Below are 26,707 nucleotides of genomic sequence, written 5' to 3'. Positions count from 1 at the left end.
TTTCTTGTTGGTTGACAGGTCCAACCAGGGTCACATGATCAGACTCTGATCACTTGACTGTCTGAAACCAGTTCTCTGTTCACGGATCTGACAGCAGCAGACTCAGAGCCTTCTCTCTTTAAGACTGTCCACTCACTGAGCTGAAGACAGGTCAGAATGAATGTTTACACTCACCTGGTAAACAGCTGTAGTTCAGTATGAGCTCATCTGTTGGTCGTCACTGAGAGAGAGAATGAGTCAGCAGCTGCATCCCAATTCAGGGTCTCATCCTTCGGAGACTGCATTTGAAGACCGATAGCATCACAGCGATGCGACTAGACTGTCCAATTTCAAATGCAAATGCAGCCTTCTTTTCCTAGGCAACAGGTGGAGCCTTCATTGCCCAACCTATCCCAAGATTCATTGCATGCCGGTAATGAAAGCAAACAACACAGAAAGAGATCCACTTTTAAATGTGAGTACTGTCTTATGTCCAAACAGCTAATGGTACAATTGTTAAAGCCAGGGGCCGTAAAACCTCAAGTTTGTGAAAAAGACAGCAACAGCACGCACAGCTGGTGATGCACAGCGTTAATCTACTGTAGACCAGACCGTCTCATTTCAGCTCAGCCTTCACGGTCTACAACAGCTATGCCTTCATAAGCCAAGTTCTCTGAAGGCCGCGGCCCCTGAATTGTGACACAGCTAGTGTCAGCTGATCTCTGTGCTCAGTGAGCAGCTCATGATGACTCAGAGTTACTCAGCGTGTGTACATTCAAGTGACAGCACCCTCTAGTGACGGGAGTCACTGTCAGGAGTACGTGTTTGCACATTGAGGATAATCTTGGATCTTTGACTGGTGATTAGCTACAGTCAAGTGTGCTCAGTTTTTCTGTTGTCACGACAATGGAACAAGTTTGAAACAGTGACTGAACGTGGTCCATGAAGAGGACATATTAACTGGCAGTCACTTCTAAAATCCTGATTTTATGACCATGACGTCGTCTGTCCCTCCCGTCTGTCATGTTAAAGTTACTGCATTACCTGTTAATACAAAGTCAACACTTCCTGCAAGCATTTCAAATTAAAAGTGCTTCCATTGTACTAAACATGACTTTTATTGTTGCGCTGCAACAATGAGTCTTGTCTCATTTCCTGTTGCTAGTGTTTCTGTTGTTTACATGTTATTCAGATGTGCTAGCTTCTATCGCAGTTGATGACTTCTCTCTCTCCCTCTCTCTCTCCTGCTCTCTTTGCTAGGTGTGTCTTGTGTTTAGTTATTCCTCTGCCTACTTTAGTAATTCTCAGTGTATTGGAAGCGCTCCTCCATTTCCCTGCAATTCCTGAGCAGCCGGGAAACCAGAGCTCAGCACACTGCCCGTAACAAGACGTGTAGCCCTAAGCCCCCGGTCAGCATCCATACACGGTCCAGACCTGAACCAGGTTTATACCGTCTGTTTGAAAAAAAGTCTCTAAATCTAGCTGTAAACACCCCCCTAATAGAACCTGTTTGATCCAGAAACTATGATCAGTCAGTCAGTCAGTCAGTCACTTAGGGACATTCCTGATTATAGGGCTTGCCCCACTGTTGTGGTCCAGCCAAAAACCGTGTGTGTGTGTGTGTGTGTGTGTGTGTGTGTGCGCGTGTGTTTTTTATTAGACCTTATTAGATATTACATGGTTGTATTCATTGTATTTGATCTAAAGGGGAGACTTCAGCTTTCACCATGGAGACAAGTATTTTTGTTGTGGGACCGGGTTTTGCCCATGGGCCACTCTTTGCTCCCTGTTTGTTGGTGGAGTCTGTGTTTCCTGTTGTCTCCTCCTGGGAGCGTTGGTGCTTTTCAGCCATGATGCGTTCAGGCTCCTCAGGACAAAGGGAGCGAGCTGCTGAGTGCTGCTGATAAAACTCACCACAGCACTTCTGTTATTGGAGAAAACACGAGCTGAGCCTTGGAGCCCAAACACGACGCTGGGGAGACGGCAGGTCTTTGTCCTTAGCTTGTTTTTAATCTGAGTCTCGGCCCTGGTCTGGATCCAGGTCTTCAGTCAGTCACTGGGGGGTCAGATCAGAACATCCCAACTCAGAACACACCACTAAACCCTGATTGATATTTAATCTGTCACAGAAAGAGGGGAGAACGTCAGAGGTATCAAATCAAAGCTGAAATGAAAAGGAGAGAGATTCGTCTTCTTCATCATCATCATTATCATCCGCTGTAACATAATAACAGACCTCACCAGACTAGAGGTGTCATTTGTACAATAAATATCTGATCATCTAACAGATTGTTGTAATGGATTATAAACTGGAGCACAAACAGTACAGACTATGGACATGTTACAATCAGTCTCTCTGTGGTGATTTGTGTCTCTGTGCGGGTTTTGTGTTTTTGTGGTTGTTTTGTGTCTCTTGTGTTGGTTGTATGTTTCTTGTTGTGGTTTTGTGTCTCTGTGGTGGTTTTGTGTCTTTGTTGTGGTTTGTGTGTCTTTGTTGTGGTTTGTGTCTCTGCAGGTTTTATGTCTGTGTCTGGGTTTTGGGTGTCTTTGTGGTGGTTTTGTGTATTTGTGGTTGTTTTGTGTCTCTGTGATGGGTTTGTCTGTTGTGGTGGTTTTGTGTCTCTTTGTCGTGGTTTTGTGTCTTTTTGTTGTGGTTTTGTGTCTTGTGTTGGTTTTGTGTCTCTTGTGGTGGTTTTGTGTCTCTGTGGTAGTTTTGCATCTTTGTGGTGGTTGTGTGTCTCTGTGATTGTTTTGTGTCTTGTGATGGTTTTGTGTCTTGTGTTGGTTTTTTGTCTGTGTGATAGTTTTGCGTCTTTGTGGTGGTTGTGTGTCTCTGTGATTGTTTTGTGTCTTGTGATGGTTTTGTGTCTTGTGTTGGTTTTTTGTCTGTGTGATAGTTTTGCGTCTTTGTGGTGGTTGTGTGTCTCTTTGTGGTGGTTTTGTGTGTCTTGTGGTGGTTTTGTGTCTCTGTGGTAGTTTTGCGTCTTTGTGGTGGTTGTGTGTGTCTCTGTGGTGGTTTTGTGTCTCTGTTGGGGTTTTGTGTCTCTGACTGGTTTCAGTGGTCAGTGATATTAATGCTGGTTCAGGGTTCAGAGTTACATTACAGCAGGACAAACTAGCTGTTAATATTTAAAGAGAGTGAGAGAAGCCGGTGGCTCTGCTGTCAGCTCACATTATTACAGAGAAATAACAGTGTTTTTGCTGCAGAGGACTCTGTATAAACTCTGTGCACATTAATCATGATTTCCTACATGATGGAGGAGAAAGTCCTGCAGCCAAAGTCCTGCAGAGAGAATGGATGATTTCACATCAGAGTTCCTAAGAGGTAGCTGCTGTCATTACAGCAGGACAGACATCTACATCCGTAACGAGACACATTAGACTAGAACAGGGATTGTCAACCGGTGGTCCGCGGCCCTCTGGTGGTCCGTGGCGGTATTGCAGGTGGTCCGTGAAATTGTAAATGGAAATCATGGACCGATTTGTTGTCAGGAAAAAACCTGCAGAGCAGGCTGAGACTGCGGCCTCCGCTGGAACGACAGTCACAGAGGAGACTGAAAACCCAGACCCCCCCCCCCCCTCCTGAAGAACCAGCCCCCCCAGCGAAGGACTCAAGGAAACGTAAGAGGGAGAGACCGGCAAAAAGAAAATATGATGCAGAAAAGTATTTTAAACTTGGATTCACTTTCACCACCAACAAAGCAGGAGATGAGATTCCAGTATGTTTCATATGCTCGGCACGCCTGTCAAATGAAGCAATGAAGCCCTCAAAACTAACGCGGCATCTGGAGACCCACCATAGTTCACTGAAAGGCAAGCCTATCCAGTATTTTGAAGAAATGCTGCGTATTTTTAAGGGACAGCAGACACTCATGAAAAAGAGTGCAACAAGCAGTGAAAATGCTCTAAAGCCTCATACCAGGTGGCACTTGTATGTAAAAAACCCCACACAATCGCCGAACAACTTATTTTGCCAGCAGCTGTGGATATGTGTACAACCATGGGAAGTGAAGACTGTGCAAACAAATTAAAAACCATCCCCTTGTCAGATAACACTATCGCACGTCGGATTGTGGAAATGGCTGATGACGTTAAAACGCAGCTTATAGAGAAACTAAGATCAGCTCAAGGATTCTCAATTCAAATTGATGAGACTACGGATATTACCAATTATGCGCAACTCCTGGCGTTTGTGCGGTTTGAGGACAGTGGCACTATGTGCGAGGAGTTCCTTTTTTGTAAACCATTGCCAGGGCGCACGACAGGCGCAGAAATATTTACAGTCATTGACAACTTTTTTAAAGACAACGATATCTCCTGGCAAAACTGTGTGCAGTGATGGAGCCCGAGCAATGAGTGGCTATCAGACTGGATTGCTTGCGCACATAAGGAAAGCAGCGCCTGGGATAATTTGGACACATTGCATGATACACCGTGAGTCCCTGGCCTCCAAAGAGCTAAGTATTGAACTCAGCAGTGTGTTTGATTCTGTTGTAAAGACAGTAAACCTAATCAAAAGAAAGGTCGCACAGCTCCGTGCTGGAGCGCGTGCTGGAGCGCGTGTTTGAACTGCGCAGTGAAATCCATGACTTTTTAAGAGAGCACAAACACAACGAACTGGCTGATAACTTTTGTGACACTGAGTGGCTTACTAAGCTGGCATATCTCACTGATATTTTTGCAGAGCTGAACAAGTTGAACAGCTCCATGCAAGGCAGAAATGCAAACGTCTTACAGATGTATGAAAAAATGGAGGCATTCACTAAAAAAGTGAAGCGATGGATAGAAAGAGTAGAAGAGGGTAACCTGGCTATGTTTCCATCAATTGAGGAATATTCTGACAGTGCTGATATTAAGGACATTATTAGTGTCCATTTGAGCAAAGGCAGTCAACTCTCTGTTACCTTTTACTTATCTTTGTGAGAGTGGATTTTCCACACTGGCCTACCTGAAGAACAAGTACAGGTCAAGATTGAAGCCTGAAAGTGACATGAGATTGTGCCTATCCACCATATTGCCACGAATAGACAGACTGTGTGCAACTCAAAGACAGACTGTGTGCAACTCACCATGCCCAGAAATCCCACTGATGGGTAAGAAAACTATAAACTCAGCCCTTGTCCCACAGAGTGAGAGTGAACTTTGTAATATTATAAGCCCTCTTGGCTTCCCACATATTATTTCCGTTCATTACTACTTGTCTGTTTTTCCTTTTAGCACAAGGTGCAAATAAATAGACATACACTGATGCAAATAAATAGCCTGTATAGGTCTATCCTCCTTAATTTTAAGCTTGGTGCAAAATAAAACAAACATCCGCCAAAGCAGTGGTCCCTGAGTTGCTTCTTGGTTATAATGGTGGTCCCTGGGACAAAACCAGTTGAAAACCCCTGGACTAGAACTAACCCTGACCCACAAGCCCTCGTAATTGTTCAAACTCTTCAATCAACTTGTGATTATGATCACAAGGTCGATTCAGTTGCTGCTCTGTGACATGAGGTGGAGTTTATCCAGATGTCATGAAATTGTAAATTTTAAAATATTTATTCATTTATTATTTTGAGCTCTTTGAGGAAATTTTAAGGAATTAAGGAATATTCCTCAAAAAGGAAGGAATTTTTGAGGAATAGTTAAACATTCTGGGAAACAGTTGATAGTTAGGAGCTGCAGGAGAAGTTTGTCTTCAGGCACAATATAATTTAAGTTGAAGAGGACTGAGGGCTGATTCTCTGTGTGAAATTGATGCTCTGTGCAGAACTGTTAAGGTGTAGTTTTAATGACTCGTCCTTCAATGAAGACACAATCAGCTGCAGGTCACATAAAATATTTTTCTCAAAGAAAATAGTCAACCATGAAACATGAGTCATTCAGTGTCTCAGGAACAGGAACACATTCATCATCCTTGTTCATTTATATCTATATAACATTGATATAAATATGTAACAGGAAGCTTGCTGTTTATTCCTGTGATTATAACCCAGTTCACTCACGATGTGCCTCAGGCTTCAGTCCTCAGTCTGTTATTATTCTCCTGTTCTCTGCAGTCAATAGTCACCAGTAGCTTTTTCTATGCAGATGACTCTCACATCTATTCCAACAACACACCTGAGCAAACTACAGTCCCACAAATGCTAAAGACCAGCTGTCAAACAACTTTCTTCTTTCAGCTATTTTCACAGGTCAAACCCTCACCCCCAACCCCCACCCAGTATGTCTTCCAATCTCAGTCCAGTCTTCATCTGTTTGGTCAATCAATCACGTCTGAATCAATCATTGTACTTCTCATCTTCAACGTCAGCTATTTGTTTGGTTCATTGACGGTTTATTTTCTTCCAGCTGATGTTTGACTGATTGTAAGTGAAATCAGGTTTGTGTTTCAGCTGAGGATCCTTTCATCTCTTCTGTCGTTTCATCTCCTAGTCTTTATATTTTATTCAGACTTTATTGAATCACCTTCTTTCACTCTGTTTCTGTGCTTTGATCTCATTTCTGTTTCTCTGTTTTATTGATTCACTTTGTTCCTGAGAGTCGACAACAGACCCACATAGAAACGTATTCAGTATTAATACTCTTGACTGCAGCTCCAATGATTGCTGCTCAACCAGTTTTGTCAGTGTTAGTTTATAGTTAATTTATCAAGTTTAGTTTTGAAAACTAAAGTCTTTCTCTTTCAGTTTAGGTCATTTGAAACTTCAGGTTGTTGTTAGTTTGCCGTTCAGTCATATTTTATTAGCCTGAAAATAACTTTTCTGTCATTACCACTGTACTAGTGAAATAGTTTAGATACTTCTTCCCCTTAACGTCTTCACAGTTACAGGTTTTTGATATTGTGCTCTGATGGTTAGCTTTGACTTTCAGAGCCATGTTGGGAAAAACACCCTACAGTCGAATGGTTCATGGTGCAGAGATGCAAATGGTCCCTGGTTCGATGGCTGGCCGCACTGTTGGCTGCATGTTAATAATAATAATAAAAAGGTTCAATACATAATGTTGGCTCTCCATGGTGTCATACTGCTATCTATTAGGACACACTATGAATATGACGTGCGGAGTGATTACTGATTGGACCAAGTTAGACCAGGTCTTTTCCAATATAGGTCAGTTGGACCAGGTCTGTTCCTGTCTGGGTCAGTTGGTTTCTTCCAGTCTGGGTCAGTTGGTGTGATATGTAAAGACTGTGATGTTCAGTTGTTCTCATCACGAGCTGCTGGAGTCATCGTGTTTATTTTGGTACAAGATCACATGATAACATATTGGTGGATTTGTGAGGTTGTCAACCCCCAGAACTGCAGTGGTTACTGAACAGGGTGTTCAGGTGGTTCAAGGTGTTGTCTGATGGACTTACTCAGTCTGAGGTTTCTCGTCCCTCCTGACTGTCAGAGACTAAAACATCTTTATGATGGTGTGTTTCGATAGATTTCCCCACTTTTGGACTAATAAAGGACGATCTTATATTATCTTTACTCAGGTTAAAAAACATTAAATGTAAATTAGGCAAAACCTGTATTTGTGAGGGTTGAGACCTTGGTCCAATCAGCTACAGGAAACAACTCTTTGACACCAAGGATTATTGTTCTTTGGTAGAAGTAGGAGAATGCATGTTTTAAACACCAGTTCTTCTTCAGTCAGTGATTTCCTACATTACCCAGGATGCCCTGGGACAGACAGGCCCTGCAGGTGTGGACTGGTTGTATTCAGCTATTTAGAGAACTATAAGAGCAGAAACAGTGGGTTCAGTAACGAGGACTCAGCTGATTTTATTTCTCCTCAGGAAACATTTCCTGCTTCAGTTGGCACAAACACACAAACTGTTAGAATGAGTTCCTGAGTGAACTTTATGAAATACAATGTTCAGCACAGATCCAACAACCTGATCAACAACCTAATCAACAACAGGATAAACAACCTGATCAACAACCTAATCAACAACAGGATAAACAACCTGATCAACAACCTAATCAATATCAGGATCAACAATGGGATCAACAAAAGGATAAACAACCTGATCAACAACAGGATAAACAACCTGATCAATGTGATCAACAACCTGATCAACGTGATCAACAATCTGATCAACAACCTGATCAACAACAGGATCAAATACAAGGTGTTGGTTCTCTGGTGGTTCTCTATTGGTTCTCTATTGGTTGGTGGAACGTTGCTCTTCAGAAACAGATTACACCTTCAGACACCAGGCAGGATCTATTATTGATTATTGATTATCTGGTCTTTGATTGATCATTTATTATGTTCTGTTTCTACTCTGATCCACTTTGACATGTTCTAACTTTGTTCTCCTCCTGGTTCTCCTCCTGCTGGTTCTCCTCCTGCTGGTTCTCCTCCTGGCTGGTTCTCCTCCTGCTGGTTCTCCTCCTGACCGGTTCTCCTCATGGCTGGTTCTCCTCCTGACCGGTTCTCCTCACGGCTGGTTCTCCTCCTCATGGTTGTTGTCCTGGTTCTCCTGTTTCTGTGTAGAACCGGTTCCACCTACAGATGATGATGGGGGTTCCAGAGTCTGGTCTGTCTGATCTGTTGCTGACGGTTCTGCAGCGCTCCGGTTGGAGGGAGGGTACTGTGGTTCTTTGTCAGGGCTGGGAGGAAGCTCGAGGTCTCTTGCGGCTCCTTGAGGGTCAGAGCAGTGCATCATGGGACGGTGGGGGTGGGGTCACCTGGCACCCACGTGCCCTTCTGAACCTGACGCGGTCTGCCCATGATGACACACAGATCCATGACTTTCTGTCCCGACACTTCAGACAGAACCAGCCCCTGCCGGCGTCAGTGCTGCTGTTCGGGACTGACCTGCAGTGCGCGGCGGCGGTGCTACGCAGCGCCCAGGATCTGGGCCTCACCTTACCCATGGTGCACTGGGTGCTGGGTCAGCCACTCAACCCCGACGCCCTGCATGCCATTGGGCTGCCACTTGGCCTGCTGGCCTATGGACAGGTGGACAGGAAACCGCTTGATTTTTACGTCAGAGATGCTCTGCAACTCCTCACCAGTGCTGTCGCCGCGGCAACCATGGTGAGACCGGACCTGGCCCTGATTCAGAACATGGTGAACTGCTATGACAAACCCAACAAACATGAGGTGCCATCGTCAGGACAGTACCTGTCCAGGTAACTCCTATTATTTTATGTCTTTATTAGACAGAAGACAGACTGTGGACCTCAGGGTTCACAGTCAGCATCAGGTCTGGCTGAACCTCCACAAATATGAAGTAGATGTAACAGAATTTTGACCAAAATGAAATGTAGTAAACCTTGGCGTCTGGGACCCCTGAGCAGTTGCCTGCTTTGCTCATTCGGTAATCCAGCCTTAACCAGCACCTTAAAACCTTAGATCACCTTAAAATAACAGTTTTAAGATGCACATGAAGTTAGTGTAAAGATGCAGGTGTGAGGTGTTTTGAGGGCTCACTGTCTTCTCCATTAACTTCACTGTCTCATCATGTGAAGCCAACATAAGTGCATCACCATGAAAGTACATTTTCAGCACAAACAGGTCCTAAATCATTCACATAGAATAAACCAAGTAGAGGCCTCTGCCCTGTGGGACTCCATGTTAGAGATAATCTGTCAGTTGAATGTGAAGTTCATGTTTCAATACTGATGCACACAAACTGTTCTAGAGCTCAGTTAACACTGTTCCATATGTTCCTTATACAGGCTCTTAAAGCAACAGTTACAGGTAGTAAAGTCAACTGGTTTATGGTTCAGACTGAACAGGTAATTCTTAAATGTGTCATATTTACACTTTAGGTTTTATGTGTATTTAAAGAAAAGGGATAGAACGTGTAAATTTGAACGCTTTAGAGGTGCTGGTAGGTTTGTTACATTTGGAGTAATGCAGGATGAGATGTAAAGCTGTGGATGACGTGGATGATCTTTCTAAACCTTCAAATGTTCAGGGAAAACTTCAGGAGAATATTTAAAATGTCATTTTTATGTGTTTATTAATGTTGGCTTTAATTTTCCTGCAGTTACAAACCACTGATAGACAGTCTCTGCTGTTCTTCATGTTTTCTCACTTTTTCTTCGTAACAATTGAAGTCAGGTTTACATTGTTGTCTTTATGTCCATATGGTATTATATTATGCATTTTATATCTATTGTATTATTATATTTATCTAGATTCAGCACTGACAGTTTTTTGGGTTTTTCAGTCACATATCATGATGTCACAGAGATGCAAGTTGTTTATTATAATGACTTCTTTTGTTATCAAACCAAGATAAAGTTACTGTCCACAAGGAAAATAGCCCAATACACGTTGAAGGCTTGAGCAGAGGATTAGTATTTATGTGCACTGCTGCTGATATAAATAGATTTTAATTTGTTAGTCCTGATCATTTGAATGAAATAACAACAGTAGTTTTATAATCAGTGTTCATTAGAAGATTTAATCAGACTGTGAAATATTTACATTTATTCATTTATTTTTTGTACAAATGAGTTTCAGTATTTCTTCACCCGCCAGCTTTGATGATTTTCTTGTAGGCGAATGTTTTCAGTAACATGGAGGAACATCTCACAACTGGTGCGAGCTGAGGAATACAATAGAATACAATAGAAACACTGAGTGATAATAAGAAAATAAAAACATCCTGCTAAGACAATAACATTTGGTAAAACGATTTATTAGTATAACCTTGTTCATGTTCAGGTTTATTGTCATTTCCAAAGGCACTGTAAAGTGAAATGTTCCTCATAGAACAGAGATACAAGCAGCACCGTGTCTGAAGGGGAGGAATCAGCACTCTGACATCAGCAGCAACAATTTGGATCTGAACGTTTCTCTTTTCTCTACTCATGAAAAATTTTACATTGGTAGAATTTTGGCAAAATAGTCATTAAATCAAAGCAATTGAAGTCACCAGTGAAAATCCGGGGTGTGATGTTTGTTTTTCTGATGCTGCTGTACAGCTCCATCAGGTAGACTGCTAAATTAACAACAGCAGTGAATTCCCTAGGCAGATAGTAACAAACTAAAAGTGAACTGAAACACTGTGAGCTGAAAAGTTAAACACTGTGAAGTTAAACTGAGTTGAAACACTGAGTTGAAACACTGAGCTGAAACACTGTGAACTGAAACACTGTGAGCTGAAACACTGTGAGCTGAAAGACTGTGAGCTGAAACACTGTGAACTGAAACACTGAGCTGAAACACTGAGCTGAAACACTGAACTCAAACACTTTAAGCTGAAACACTGAACTGAAACACTGAACTGAAACACTGAGCTGAAACACTGTGAGCTGAAAGACTGTGAGCTGAAACACTGTGAACTGAAACACTGAGCTGAAACACTGAGCTGAAACACTGTGAGCTGAAAGACTGTGAGCTGAAACACTGTGAACTGAAACACTGAGCTGAAACACTGAACTCAAACACTGTAAGCTGAAACACTGAACTGAAACACTGAACTGAAACACTGAACTCAAACACTGTAAGCTGAAACACTGAACTGAAACACTGAACTGAAACACTGAGCTGAAACACTGTGAGCTGAAAGACTGTGAGCTGAAACACTGTGAACTGAAACACTGAGCTGAAACACTGAGCTCAAACACTGTAAGCTGAAACACTGAACTGAAACACTGAACTGAAACACTGAAGTAAAACACTGAGCTGAAACAGTGAACTGAAACACTGTGGGCTGAAATACCGCGCTGAAACACTGTGAACTGGAATACTGCAAACTAAAACACTGAGCTTAAAAACTGAGCTGAAACACTGAACTTAAACACTGTGAGCTGTGAGTGGTTAAACATTGTTAGCTGAAACATTGCGAACTGAAAAACTGTGAGTTGAAACACTGTGAGCTGCAGCTCTGAGGGGGAGAAAAGGTTTCACTGCAGTATTGAGTTTCCTGACAGAAAAAGATCAAACACATTCACAGTAATTGAAATTACAGTCAGACGGAACGATAAAAAACTTCTGAGGGTTGATAATCTGCTGCAAAGAAAAAAGAACAAAAGAAAATACAACGAATGAAAAGAGAAACAGAAACGTAAGAGATTTAATAAGAAGTTCACAGACAGACTCATCATCTGAGCGTAAGAACGAGTCAATAATCAGAAAACAAAACCACAATCTGACATTATTTACACTTTGTTCTGACTGATCAGCATTTTTCTGTTGGACTCTAAAATCCAGTTCATTGCTCTGTGTCTGAGGGTGAAGGTTTAAGGCAGAAAAGATTGTTAAATGTTAATTTCAAATCCGACAAACCTTTTAGTCTAAATTTAAAACAGGCTGCTGAATAAATGATTGTGCTCAAAGACCTTATATCACACTAATTAATACAGATGATCTGTGTGTTAGACAAACTAAGATCGTTAGTTATCTGATCGTTATTGACTGTAAAGCCTCAGCAGACACACAACAAGCTTTATTTATAAAACACTTTTTCTACACGGGAAAACAATGTGCTTTACATGGAGAAGAAAAAAGAAAAACAAAACCATGAGGAGGAACAGACTGACTACAGAGCTTAGTGTCCTCCATCATTCTGACATGAAGAAGTCTAGAAATCTAGAGCTGGACCTGGACTAGCTGAGACATCAGACCCAGACTCTGATGGTCTCTCTGAGCTCGAGAGATCCTCCAGAGGAAACAGTGCAGCTGTAGAAGTTTGTGAGGATGATTCCAAACAGGAAACAGAGACTGATGTCCGTGTGCAGTGACCAGGAGACATCACCGCCTGTCATCGTTTACCATGACGGACAATTGTGTGAATATGTTTGAGCTTTTGGACATTTTTTTTCAATTCCTGTTTTATTTTGTATAACTCTCCTTGTGTGTCTTGGGGTTATTTTACTGCCTGTCTCTCCTGTTTCCCTCCTTTGTGATTGTCTGCCCCACCCTAATGTGTTTCACCTGTGTTCGATCACCTTGCCTCCTTTTTGTCTGTTTAGTCTCTGCACTCCCCTTTTTCTTTGTCAGTTTATCTGTTTTTCTCTGTGGAACATTTTCAATGTTTCCTTGCGTCCCTCACTCTCGTGCTTTTTTTTTTTGGATTTCCTGGTTTTTGTTCCTTTGCCTTCGTTTCTACCAGTTTTGCCTTGAATTTTTGTTTGACAAGCCTGTAAATTTTGGGCAGTTTTTTCATCAGTAAAGTCATTTCACTCCACCTTCCAGTATTTACGTGCATATGCATTTGGGTCCAGTTAACATAAAACTTGACATCATCTACATCAACAATGTACTGCAATACTCACATCTAGATTATTCACTTATAAAGGTAATGTGATTTTTAATACAACCTTTAAAAGAAATAAGGGTCTGAGCAGATCTCAGGTCCTCAGAAAACAGTATAAACTCTGAAGACCAGAGAGAAGGGGTGATGCATTTTTGACAGACTGTAGTTTCTAATTTGAAGATGAGTCCAAGTTTCTTGTCTCTGTCCTGTTAACACCAAAAAAATGGACGAATCACCCTCAAGTTTCTATATTCAGTGAGGCTGAGGTTATTCATGGGAAATATTAGATACATAGTGTACGTTGTGTTCAGGGGCAGAGTATAAGGTTTAAGGTAAAGCAGCCTAGGTCTGATCTCTCCATATGATATGTTTACTGTTTTGGAGACAAATTTTAATAAACATAGAATTTCATAGAGAAACTGAATTCTCAGAATTAGGGGATCTTCTAGAAAAACTTTATCATGATTTATTTACGCTGCCATTATTACCAAATGAAAACTTTTTTGTATATCAGTTTTGTTCTCTGCGATGTGAAAACTCACAACGTTTTGCACTGATCAACCAATGAAGCAACACCTCCACCCCGAGGATCTGCCTCCAGCTGGTCTGTGTTATACCTGTTGTGTTTTCTTTTCCTGCAGGTTTCTGTTCAACACATCTTTCTCTGGTCTGACGGGTCCGGTCCGAGTCCACCAGAACCAGTCTCAGGTCCTCACCTCAAAGCGGTTTCACATCTGGAGCCTGCGGCGGGATGCTCTTGGTCAACCCACCTGGGTGACGGTTGGCAGCTGGGAAGGGGGTCAGCTGCAGGTGGAAGACCAGGGGGTCTGGCAGGGACCCATACATCGGCACAGGACAGAGGGGACGGGTGGGAGGACCAGGGGCCGCTGGAGGGCGGGAATGCCGGTGGCAGGGAGTCGAGTCCGGGTGGTGACTCTAGTGGAACATCCTTTTGTGTTCACGCGGGACGTGGACGATGAAGGCAGTTGCCCTGCTGGTCAGTTCTGCCTGGATGCTGGGACCAACAACTCAGAGACTTTGGAGAGGTTCTTCAGGGAGGTGGCAGCTGGGAATGGCAGCTTCCTGCCTGCCCAGTACAGCAAGTGTTGCTATGGATACTGCATTGACCTGCTGGAGAAGCTGGCTGAGGACCTCGGCTTTGAGTATGACCTTTACATTGTTGGAGATGGGAAGTACGGCGCGTGGAAGGGGGGGCGCTGGACTGGGCTGGTGGGGGATCTTCTGAATGGACTAGCGGAGATGGCTGTCACCTCCTTCAGCATCAACTCAGCTCGGAGTCAGGTGATCGACTTCACCTCGCCCTTCTTCTCCACCAGCCTGGGCATCCTGGTTCGAAGTAAGGACACGGCGGCCCCGATTGGAGCCTTCATGTGGCCCCTGCATTGGTCCATGTGGGTGGGCATCTTCCTGGCGCTGCACATCACAGCGCTCTTCCTCACATTGTACGAGTGGAATAGTCCGTTTGGCATGACGCCTCACGGTCGCAACAGGATGAGGGTGTTCTCATACTCATCGGCTCTGAACCTGTGCTACGCCATCTTGTTCGGACGCACTGTCTCTTCCAAGACGCCAAAGTGCTGGACAGGTCGGTTCCTGATGAACCTGTGGGCCATTTTTTGCCTGCTGGTGCTGTCCAGCTACACCGCCAACCTCGCCGCCGTCATGGTGGGAGAAAAGACCTTCGAGGAGGTCTCAGGGATCCACGACGCCAAGGTGGGATAATGACATCTGGTTTTATATTCTTTAGATTTCATGTTTCTGTTGCCCAGAACAGAACCAAAGTTTAATATTTCATATAAACCAAACCTGTGTGAATCCTGACGCCTACAGGTGAACGTAGGTGCTGAACTGTCCATCTGCTATTGGCTGGACTTTTGCACCTGATGATGTCATCATCATCAAACAGCAACCAAAAGCAGGTGTTATGGAGCCTCTCTCAGCCCTGGCACCAGGTCCAAGCTGCTCCGGTGTTTTCTGGCTGATGTTCATCGTAATCGTTTCAAATATTTTCAGGGTGTTTTCATCTAAATCAGACAGCGGAGAGGAGGCCGGAAGTAAGGAAAGAGAGACTGGATGAGGACACCAGGACTCTCTATTCATTCACTTTCTGCTTCATGTTGTGAAATAATTGCAGATTAAATTTGTTCTGTGGATTGCCTGCCTCGCCCTAATTACACTTTTAATTCAGCAGCTGATTGAAGCATAAAACACGTCTGTGAGTTTTTATACAGCCGGGGCTGCTGGGAGCTGGAGGGGGGGTGGTTAACTGCATGTCCATCTGTGTGTGATTAGCTTTCTATTTTCAATGTGCACAGCTTAGATATACTGCAGCTGCTTGTTAAACATGTTGTTACCATCTTATATAGTCAAAACAATTTTTTCAATACAACTTTTTCAATGCCACTGTTTCCTTTTTCAATTCAGGTTTTGTTTTCAATGCGAACTTTGATTTTCAATGTCACAATGTTACTGTCACTGTTCTAGCCCCATACTCCGACTCAAACTCCGTTTCTGCTTATATCAAACATCAACGAGATGAAATGAACTTGTTTTTATTATTGATCAAGTTTCTATATGTGGAGGACGTCAGTTTGCAACCACAAAAACACAAAGTCTGTATGAAGAGACAGAGACTCATGCTGCAGGGTTTTCATTAGACGTGGAGAGGATGACACCATGTAACCAACCCCAGAATCATTTACACAGACGTGATCTGTTCGCTCACTTTTTTCATCATTTCATTTTCTGCATTTTTCCATCACAGCAGAGTGACCTTTAGTCAAAGGCACATCAGTCTGACTGAATTTACTGAGACTGAACATTCATTTCTTCTTCTTCTTCTTCTTCTTCTTCTTCTTCTTCTTATTCTTCTTCTTTCTCGGTGGTGTGTCAGCTGCACCACCCATCCCGGGGTTTTCGTTTTGGGACAGTGAGGGAGAGCAGCGCTGAGGATTACATGAAGAAGAGTTTTCCAGAGATGCACGAGTACATGAGACGCTTCAACGAACCAACCACACCTGAAGGAGTTGCCACCCTCAAGTAAGAGGACAAATGCCACCTGATGGTTCTAGAGTCACAGTCATAGATCTGTGTGTGGTTCTACCCAGTTCAGATATGATGTCACCATTTAGTGTTGACGACTTTGTTTTTATGTCTTCATGTAGTTTTTGACTGAGCAACTGAGTGACTGATTGACTGACTGACTGATCATAGTTGAGTGACCATATTTCCACCATTGGTCAGCCAAATGCCATGTGATGAGTGGGAGTTTCCTAATTGGCTGTTGCTCTTTCAAAATAAACTGTTGCTAACAGTTTGGACAGGTGTTTGCACTTGCATTGTTGTCAACTTTCGCTAGATTTGTCGTCTTTTTGCCTGGACTGCAACAATGGGGCAGGGCTTCATTTACCTGGAAGTTGGTCATAGAGCTATTTTAGTATGAAGCCACATTTTGATCCACCCATGTTAAAGTTACTACATTACACATTAATACAAATGTTACACTTCCTGTAAACATTTGAGATTAAAAGCCTTCTGGTGTTTCAGTTGAAAGAAACCCTGTGTGTCTTAACAGGGCTTTTATTATTGCACTGCAGTTAGAGCATTGTCTCATTTTCTGTGTTTCTGGTGTTTATATGATATTCAGATCTGCGCACCTCTTAAGCAGTCAGCGACGACTTCTCTCCATCTCTCTCTCTCTCTCTGCTTGGTGTGTCTTATGTTTAGTTATTCCTCTGCCTCCTCTAGTAATAATGACACATGTAATGAAAGTAGTTTATTTGCTGTGATGGTGGCGAGGCTCAGTAAATTTGAAGCTCAAGTTCCCTGTAGCTCCTGAGGAGCCAGGATACAGGGTGGCTGGGTGACTACCTTTTAGAAGAGGTGTAGCCTTGAACCCTCGGGTCACACTCATACACACTCCAGACCTGGACCAGCTTTATACAGAGGCTGGAGAACTTTACTGAGAATCCTCCTGTTTTTAAGATTCCTTTAGTATCACAGTGATCCAGTGATAGTGTCACGGTTTGGTGGTAGGTAGGGGTGGACCCAATTGCAGCCAACACATGGGAGATGGTGCAGACAGGTTTATTTACAAAAATAATAAACATGAACAGACGATGTAAACAAACCCAGAATTAACAGACGAACCGACACAGACAAAGGGGAGCACAAAGACTATATAGACAAGGGACGCAAGGGTGATTGAACACAGGTGAAACACATTAGGTCGGGGCACACAATCACCACACAGAGAAACAGGACCAAGACAGGAAGCAAAACACTGAGACACACAAGGAAACAAATTACAAAATACAACAGGAAGTGCACGGGGAAACAGAGCACAAGACAGGGAAGACTAAACTAGACACTAGAAAATACCAAAAACACAGAAAACTAAATCAAGAAAGTCCAAAAAACCAAAACCCTGGAGCCTCCAGGCTGAGACCATGACAGATAGTTGTCTGAACATCATGATACACTGCAGACAGGAGCTGATCACAGCTGCCGTTATTGGGAAAGTTTGACTGAATGTGAACTAATATAATATGTAAATAAACAGAATCCAGTGGAGCTGAAGAACAGAAATCATTGGGATGTATGTTACTGTTTTAACATGTCGATGAGTCTCATCACCCATAATCCTCTCTGCTCACACAGACAGACACACACACAGACAGATACACACACACACACACACACACACACACACACACACACACACACATTATATTTGGTTCCAGGTTAGCAACACTTCAGTTATTTCCCTTTTCTGTTTGTGTTGATGATAACAGCTGACCCGAGATCTGAACTTTCTGAAATTTCACCCAATCACAACGTTGTCTATGTAAGAACTCAGCCAATCGCAGGCAGAGGAGAGTCTTTTCATGTTTGATTTCCAGGGTAACAGACTCCAGGTCTGTCTGAAGAGCCACGGATCTTAGATCAGATCCTGAAATTCCATAAAAACACCAGAGTCACTGTCTGACAGAGCAGAAAGCTGATTGGCTGCAGGAGAGACACCTGGGTGTGATTGGCTGCTCACACTTGACACACCTGAGCAGGTGAGCAGGTGTTTGTTTCCACATAGACATGGAGTTCAGTGAGGTTCAGTCCTTCAATCTGACCAAAGTTACAATGTTGCTGCTGTTGCCAGTGTCAACTGTCAACAGAGTTGCTATGTGTTGCTATAGTAACTATGTTGCTCTGTATTAGACAGTAGTTGTTGTTCACAGTTTCTAAAAGAAAAGGAGTCTTGCCGGTCGCTGTAGTAATGTGTCTCTCTGTGTTGAAGGACAGATCCTCCTCATCTCGATGCCTTCATCATGGACAAAGCTCTGCTGGACTATGAAGTTTCCATTGACACCGACTGTAAATTGGCGACTGTTGGGAAACCGTTCGCCATCGAAGGTAACTGTGTTTATGCTGCTGTTCTTGTGTCTTTGTAAGGACCAGGGGAAGGTTTAGACATTGGGACATTTTTGGACAGTGAAGACATTTACGGTCCCTTATTGTGGGTCAAACCTTCAATTGTGTGTTTGGGGGTTCAGACCTGGTTTCAGGATTTATGTTGGTGGGGTTATGGTGGTGCCTGCGTGGGTGTTTGTGCACTTATCTTCAGTTCACTTCCTTTTGGTTTTGATAGTTTTTTTCTCTCTGAAACATGTTTCATGAAGTTTCATCATCAACAACATCTCGACCAGTCAGATGAGAGCAACAGACTCCCTTTCAGTTAAACGGTTTAAAGATTCACACTGAACCGTTTCCTCCTTCAGAGGCTTTTTGTCTCTGTTGGGGGTGGGGGGATGAAGGGCGGGGGGGGGGGGGGGGTCTTTTCATTGGAGGACACAATGAAATCAGTGTGCTCTCCATTATAATGTTAGTAGAAGATTATTAGTACAAGATGTACTGTTAATGCAATACACAAATTCCTTACACAAATGATAAATAATGCTATTTTCATATTTAATTATAATAACAGTAATAGGAGAATAGGAGAATTCATTCATGCATTATATCTTCATGATGCAGTGTTTACCCAGCTACAGCTAAAAATAGACACAGAACCATACTGAAGAGATGTCTCTTCTTACATCTAATGAAAGGATCTGATGCCTTTTTCATCCATAATGTCATTAACACCCTCTTGTGGTGGCAGCAGGGTATTGTCTCTGAAAGCTAGCTTGACTTCTAGGCGTTGTACCTATTCTTTCTGTCATGTTCGCGGGTGTGAACATGTCCCGTTGACAAAGACTGGAGCTTGTCAGCCGGAGAGGACAGCAGCCTTTCTCAGAGGTTTACTCATTGAGGATAATCCCTGATCTTTGTTAGTGATAGCCAAACAGTTAGCTTGTCAGTCTGACTCAGCTTCTACTGTTCTGAGATCAGTTCTGATATTGCAGAATTAAAGGCATGTGCAGACAAGCTAGAGACACAGATTTATTTAGTTTATTTAGTTAGCTGTATAGCTGTGAACATAGCAGTGTGATGTATGTCCATTAAGTTGTTTAATAAATGCTACAGCTCCTCAAGACCAAGTTCCTGCCTCTGAACCAGGAAGATTAAAAACACTGAGGCTCTGTCACTGGAGTGAGTCAGTTAATGGAAGATATGTTGAAGATTACCATAGAATGGATTTTTAGATATTTTTTTTATACTGCACATTTTACATGTTAACTGTCAGTTCAGAGGAATAATTCTAAAACTACTGAAGCACAGGAAGGAGGAAGGTGAAAATGTCCAGACAGAGAGACAGACAGCACTAAACCATGAGACAGGACAGTACCTGGATCTGCGATAATCAGATTATTAGGGATTTGCTGACTCTAGTTTTCTCTGCAGACGCACAGTAACATGTTTCACATTTAAAAAGCAGACAGGTCTGCTGGCCTATCTTAGCACAAAGACCGGAAGCCGGGGAAACTGCTAGCCTAGCTTAGCATGTAATTTTGTCACTGTAAACAAAATGGTTGCCCGTTGTTGCTTGATTATTGATGTTTTTCTCAAGGTTATGGTATTGGCCTGCCTCAGAACTCTCCTCTGACATCCAACATCTCAGAGTTCATCAGCAGATACAAATCAGAGGGATACATGGACCTGCTGCACGACAAGTGGTACAAAGTGGTTCCCTGTGGGAACAGAGTGTTCGCTGTCACTGAGGTCAGTCTACATGAATTATATAAACCATTGCTATGTTAAAACCATATGTGTTTCTCCATGTCTATGTGTGTCTGTGTTCAGGCTCTGTAAGACGCTTCAGTCTCTTCTTCTTCTGTCTCTGTCAGACTCTTCAGATGGGGATCAGTCACTTCTCAGGACTCTTTGTGTTGTTGTGTTTTGGAGTGGGCGGAGCTTTGCTAACTCTGGCAGGTGAACATGGTTTCTACCGCCTCATCCTGCCACACATCCGCCGCCGACAGAACCTCAAGTACTGGCTGCACACCTCACAGGTGAGAGTCAGTTGTGTGTCAGTTGCTGTAGTGTGAACTCATTCATCCACAAACACTCTGACAAACAGTTTGCTCCATGTTAGCTGACACACAGCTAACAGTTAGCTGTAGCATGGCTGCTAACAGTAACACTAACATTACAGGTTATATTAAAAAGATCAGAAGTGCACAGAGAGGTTCTGCTGAGGTTCTTCAGTGGAACCAACTAACAGAATGTTTGTGTGTTTGACAGAAAATCCATCGAGCTCTGAACATGACGTACGAAGATGTGAAGAGGCAGCGAGTGGAGAAAGAAAAAAGGTGATGAAACTGATCCTGTCTGACCTCAAGGTCCACTTGTTGGCTTTTTCATTTTTAGGCTTTTGGCCGTATCACATGGTCCTGTCCGTGTGTCTGAGGTGACAGATGTTTCTCTGTTTGTGTTCAGCTGTAACCTGCTGAAGCCTCAGCCCTCTCATGGCCCCCCTGCCCCCCCGGCTCCTGGAGTCTCGGCCAAGTGGAACAACGAAACCAGTAAGGATGCGACCACCGCCGCCATGAAGGATGCCCGAGACTTCAGACGAGTTCACTTCAACCTGGAGACCCTCAACACCCGCCGCCTGCTCGCTCGCATCGCAGCCTCCGACACCAAGGGAGGCGGGGCTAAAGGTGAGGGGTCAGCCAAGCCGAATGCAGGGCCAAGCAACAGAGTGTGTGAGAATGGAGGACCGGTGGCTTCATTTGCCAGCCTCGTGCTCTCCCTCCCGTCATCGTCCTCCTCTACTTCTTCCACTTATTCTGCTGCTCCTCCTTCTGCAACTGTATCCCCTCCTCCTGAAGTGGCCCCGCCCCAGCCTGGTGAGCTGCAGGCGCTCCAAGACCAGATCGACCAGATGAGGGAGAAGCTGAGGACAGCTTTGGCCAGGAGGGCTGAGATCCAGACCACTCTGGCAAAACCCGTCGCCACCGTGACAAACAACCTGACTCCAGCAACCACGACAGCAATGGTGACAATGACGATGAAGACAGGAGCCATGCCCAGCCTCTTACCCACCGTTGCGTCTGCAAAACCCCTCCCTGCCAACACAAAGTGTGTCACGACCATGACAGATCCGCCTCACAAAGTCCTGTCCAAAGTCCGACCCCTTCACAGCAGAGTTACCAATCTGAGGAGCTGATGATCTCTGTATGGGTCACATGACCCTCTTCACACAGCGGCCATTTTAATCAGTTGAGATTTGATAAATCAACCACAAAGAACAGACAATTCAAACACATTATTTATATTATAATTAATAACCATCACTATCAACACACAGCCATATTTTAAACATCCAAGTCATATTCATCATTTTTATTGACATTTTAACCATTACCTGAATAGAGAATAACAATGCATAAAATCCCATTGATTTCCTTTACAAATAAATTAATGTTCAGGAGAAAATTAAGATTCCATTGGATTATCTGTGAGGTTCAAAGGTATTGAAAAGTCCTTATTAGTACAAATCACACTTTTTTTCTTTACCAGAATTACATTTTTTTAAACACATTTGTTTTTTTAAAATCAGATTTAATAGGTTTGTTTGTTTTTACCAGATTTTACACGTTTGTCTTTTATTATATTAAATTAAATTCTATTGCTGTTCATTTTATTTAAATACATATATTATTGTTGGTCTTTTCATAGTCAAATATAAAATAAAGCAGAGTTTTACCTTCAGATAAAAATGCCTTCAAAGAATCCAGAGGCATACTTTTTTCAGATGTTTATATATTTTCTAATTATTAAGTTTTAGTTCAGTTTGTGGTTAAAGCAGGTGGTTGGTCCTGCTGCTGCTACTTTGATGACTTCTCCTTTCTATGTGTATAAAAGCTGTTTAACATTGATCCAGGATCTTTTTTGATCCTGGTTAAGAAACTGGACTTAGCAACAAACATCATCGAAAACAGGAGGATTTAAAAAAAAAAAACTACAGGAAGTAAACGCACCAAACACAACAGGTCTGTTAATGATAATGTGTCAATGCAATAAAAGAGTTTGTTCTTTATGTGGAGGTGAAGAGTAAAATGGAGTATTTAAGTACCTTAATTTTTGAATGAATTTCTTCTTAGTTTTAGAAGCATGAATTTCCATCTTCATTATAATGAAGGTCAACATCTAAAGTCACTTTTATTTTATTTTTTACCATAAAAATCCATTTATTCATCCATTATTAACTGAGATAGTTTAATGGGATTTTAATGGATTATGTGCAGGGTTTCAGTTATACAAGCTAATGATGATAATATAATAAGATAATGAAATATCAATTGATTTTAATTAATGTAACAATCATTCAAAAGCAAATTCATTTACACCAAATTTGGGTTTTAATTAATGGATTATACCGTGTTAATTAGTGATGAATTTAAGGGTTTTTAAACAGTCCATGAATTAATGCAGTGAACTCCTAAATTTACTTTTTAAAGATTTTTTGCTCTTTAACTGAAAATATATTAAATATAATATATTTGAATCCATTAATTATGCCATCTTGATTACATCGCTAATAATTAGTAAATTCATGGATTTATAAGTTTAAAAAAATGATTAACTGCCCCTTTAAGGTCTCCTGCAGGTGTGATGAAATCAGGTGTTTCCACAGGTTCAATCCACGTCTTCCTCCTGACCTGTGTTTCTGTGAGGCATTCATGGACCGGTCTCCATGTACTGATGTGCTGGGAGGCGTTCATGGACCTGTTTCTTTGTACTGGTGAGCTGTGAAACGTTCATGGACTGCGTCTCTTTGTACTGGTGAGCTGTGAGGCGTTCATGGACCCATTTCTTTGTACTGATGAGTTGTGAGACGTTTATGGACCTGTCTCCATGTACTGATATGCTGTAAGGTATTCAGGACCCGTTTCTTTGTACTGATGAGCTTTGAGGTAGAGCTCTTCAGTGGTCCACTTGACTCGGGAGATGACACCTGATCCAGGACCCAAGTCAGACCATGACCTGAGAGTCTGCAGTATCAGCTCTCATTCTCTTTATTTTGATTTTTAATTTGATCCATTCAACAGTTTGATTTGATTAGAACATAATCATCTGTCAATTTATTGATTTATTGATTATGCAGGATTTTACATTATGTGTACAAATTTGTCTTTGAAGCATTAAATGACTTCTTGTCCTGTGAAGACGTCTACTGTGAGGCATTCACTAACCCGTCTGTTTGTACTGATGTAAGGCATTCACTGACCTATCTGTTTGTAATTAAAAGGGAAATGAGGGTGTTACCAAATGAAGAGTATTTTTTCGTATTATCACTTCATTAAAAAACACTTTGAGATGTTACATTTAATCACATGATTATGTCACAAGTGTGGTTAGGTTTAGGTTTAGGGTTAGGGTTAGGATTAGGAAATAATCGCGGTGGTGCAATCTGTGCACACTCCATCCAGTCCCATGCAGTCCCCCTCCTAGCTCTCATTAAGTCCCTGTGGGAATCTAGTGCCCAATTTACTAATCCAGGTCCTCTCTGTCCTCTGTCTCTGGGTTGTTGTCCAATTTGGACTGCATGGAGGACAGAGGCCTGTACTGAATGCCAGCCATGCTGTATGAAGTGTTTAACCAGCGGAGTGTGGATGTCTTTCCTTTTCAAATATTGTATCTATGTTGTGTGAATCTGGTTCAGATTGTGTTTCCCGTCTCACCAACATATTTTAGCCCACATTGTTATTATAATATATACACAATTTTTGGATAAAACATTTCCCTCATTCTCAATTTTATATACATTTTTATTCTGTTTATTAGTAAGCCATACCTGCTGTCAATTCAGTTTTACCTTTTAATTTGGAATCAATTAATGGTTTAATTTTGGCTTTCACCAGGTAATCCTTTAAATTCTTGTTTTTTCTGAATGCAGCAATGATCCTGTAGTTGTAGAGGAGCTCCCTTCCTTTCCTGGAGTCTTCAAAGTTGTTCCTGATCTCGCTGACCAGCTTCGCTGTGGATGCCGAATAGGTGGTGATAAAAGGAATAATAGACGACACAATATGGGGCGTAATTTGGAGGAACTTTTTGAAAGAGTTTCTTAGGAAGGTCCTGGAGTACCCCCTGCAGGCCAAAGCAGAGAAGAGCACCCTAGTGGCCTGTTTAAAATCCTCATTTTGGGTGCAGATCCTGTGGAACCGTAATAATTGAGATTTGATTAGACCAAAACCACAAAAGTGTGTTTGGGGTGAAAGCTGGTCTCATGGAGCAAAGCATGAGTATCCGTCTCCTTAAAGAAAATCTAATTTATTGGTTTCATTAAATTTGGGTCCTTTAAATGGTGTCCAGGAAATCAATAGAATTGTGATTTAAAGTGGATTTTAATTTAATAGACGACTTAAAATTATTAAGAGTGTTCAGGAAAATCTTAAAATCCTCCTCTGAATGTGTCCATACTCCCCAGATGTCATCTAAATATCTATAATAGTGGATGGGTCTTTTTTCACATTGTTGTAGGGCCCCTGTTTCCCAACCTGCCATAAAAATATTGGCATATGCGGTCGCAAATTTCTTGCCCATTGCTGTGCCCTTAATCTGTAAAAAAATACTCACCATTGAATTTAAAATCATTTTTTGTTAAGTTAATCTCTAATAATTGTAATAATTCTTTATCTGGTCTTTTTTTTATCATAATTTTTAGAAAAATGTTTTTCACTGATTGAATGCCCTCTCTTATGTCTATGTTTGTATAGAGACTATCAATATCGATAGTAAACAGGATCGAATCTGCCGGAATCTGTAAGTTTTTCATCTTATCTATAAAATCATGTGTGTCTCTAATTTAGCTGGTGTGTGTAGTGGACAGGGGATTCAGATAAAAGTCCAGGAACTCTGCTGTCCTGTAGGTCTCACTGCTACAATCAGACACTATAGGTCTACCAGGGGGGATTTCAAAAGGCTTGCTCCACTTAGCAGGGTCCTTATGTATCTTAGGCAACATGTAAAAACATCTAGGTCTGGGTTCTGAATCACCAATCAAGTAATTCTTTTGTTTTCAATTAATACATTTTTTCTCATGTAGTTCATTAATAATTTGGTGTACAATGGGGATGGTGTCCAGATAAATTGGATTTAATACTTTGTATCATTTACTTGTCTGTATCCGTCCCATAAATATTGCTCTCGTTCCATAACTACCACAACGCTGCCCTTATCGGCCGGTTTAATAAAAATGTGTTTTAATAAAACAAAAAAAGGTTTGTCAAAAGTCCACAAATTCGGTGTGTATGGACTCGGCTCCTCATTCTGAGTAACATATGTCAGCCCCAGCCTTCTGAGTCGCTCCCTTTGGAAGGTCCGCCATGGGTCATCTCTCATATGCTGCCCTGGTATACCGTTAAATTTTGTGTTTTAATCTTGAAAGAAAAGTTTGTCCAAAGTCCACAAGTTTGGTGTCTACGGACTCGGCTCGTCACGCTGAGTAACATATGTCAGCCCCAGCCTTCTGAGTCGCTCCCTTCCGAAGGGCCGCCATGGGTAGTCTCCCATATGCTGCCGTGGCACACCGTTAAATTCCGTTTTAATCTAAAAAAAAAAAAGTTTATCCAAAGTCCACAAATTTGGTGTCTACGGACTCGGCTCGTCACGCTGTAGCGTAGAAGCTGCCTCTCCTAAAAAGAATAAGGTTGGGCGCCAGACAGGCAAAAGTTAATCGACCTTAAACCTATCAAATGTTTAAATTATTTAAATTAGTTCCCTTTGGAGAGAGCACAAAACCCCAGCTGCTCGCTTACTTCAGGGCTACAAAAAATAACATAACCCAGGTGTCTCAATATTCATATATTAAATAAGTCAGCAACCACAAACAAATATCCTCATCATCAGAAATTAATCATTAATACCGGTCTTTAGAATTTAGTCAGCAACAAATATCATCATCATCATCTTAAATAAATCATCAATACCGGTTTTCAGATATCAGTCAGCAACTAAAACAAATATCATCATCATCATCTTAAATAACTCATCAATACCGGTTTTCAGAAATCAATTTACAGAAATTAAATAGTTAATTCACAGAAATTAAATTCACTCCGTAATCAG

At 42.0% G+C, this 26,707-nt stretch overlaps 1 protein-coding gene across 1 annotated transcript in view; it reads left to right on the top strand.

Moving 5' to 3' along the window:
• Nucleotides 1-21,803, top strand: part of grin3b (glutamate ionotropic receptor NMDA type subunit 3B) — a 40,202-nt gene extending 18,399 nt beyond the window's left edge. Inside the window, exons 2-9 of the mRNA XM_022764853.1 lie at nucleotides 8,455-9,095; nucleotides 13,819-14,911; nucleotides 16,092-16,237; nucleotides 18,492-18,607; nucleotides 20,205-20,356; nucleotides 20,482-20,646; nucleotides 20,879-20,946; nucleotides 21,074-21,803. Of these exons, the coding sequence (XP_022620574.1) occupies nucleotides 8,455-9,095; nucleotides 13,819-14,911; nucleotides 16,092-16,237; nucleotides 18,492-18,607; nucleotides 20,205-20,356; nucleotides 20,482-20,646; nucleotides 20,879-20,946; nucleotides 21,074-21,803 (3,111 nt within the window). The remainder of the gene's footprint in view (nucleotides 1-8,454; nucleotides 9,096-13,818; nucleotides 14,912-16,091; nucleotides 16,238-18,491; nucleotides 18,608-20,204; nucleotides 20,357-20,481; nucleotides 20,647-20,878; nucleotides 20,947-21,073) is intronic.
• Nucleotides 21,804-26,707: the final 4,904 nt, after the last annotated feature.

This window comes from Seriola dumerili, unplaced genomic scaffold (assembly GCF_002260705.1).
Source record: "Seriola dumerili isolate Sdu_G_001 unplaced genomic scaffold, Sdu_1.0 BDQW01000592.1, whole genome shotgun sequence".
Classification (NCBI taxonomy): domain Eukaryota; kingdom Metazoa; phylum Chordata; class Actinopteri; order Carangiformes; family Carangidae; genus Seriola; species Seriola dumerili.
Note: the sequence above shows the minus strand (reverse complement) of the source record. Positions and strands in the feature narration are given on the sequence as shown.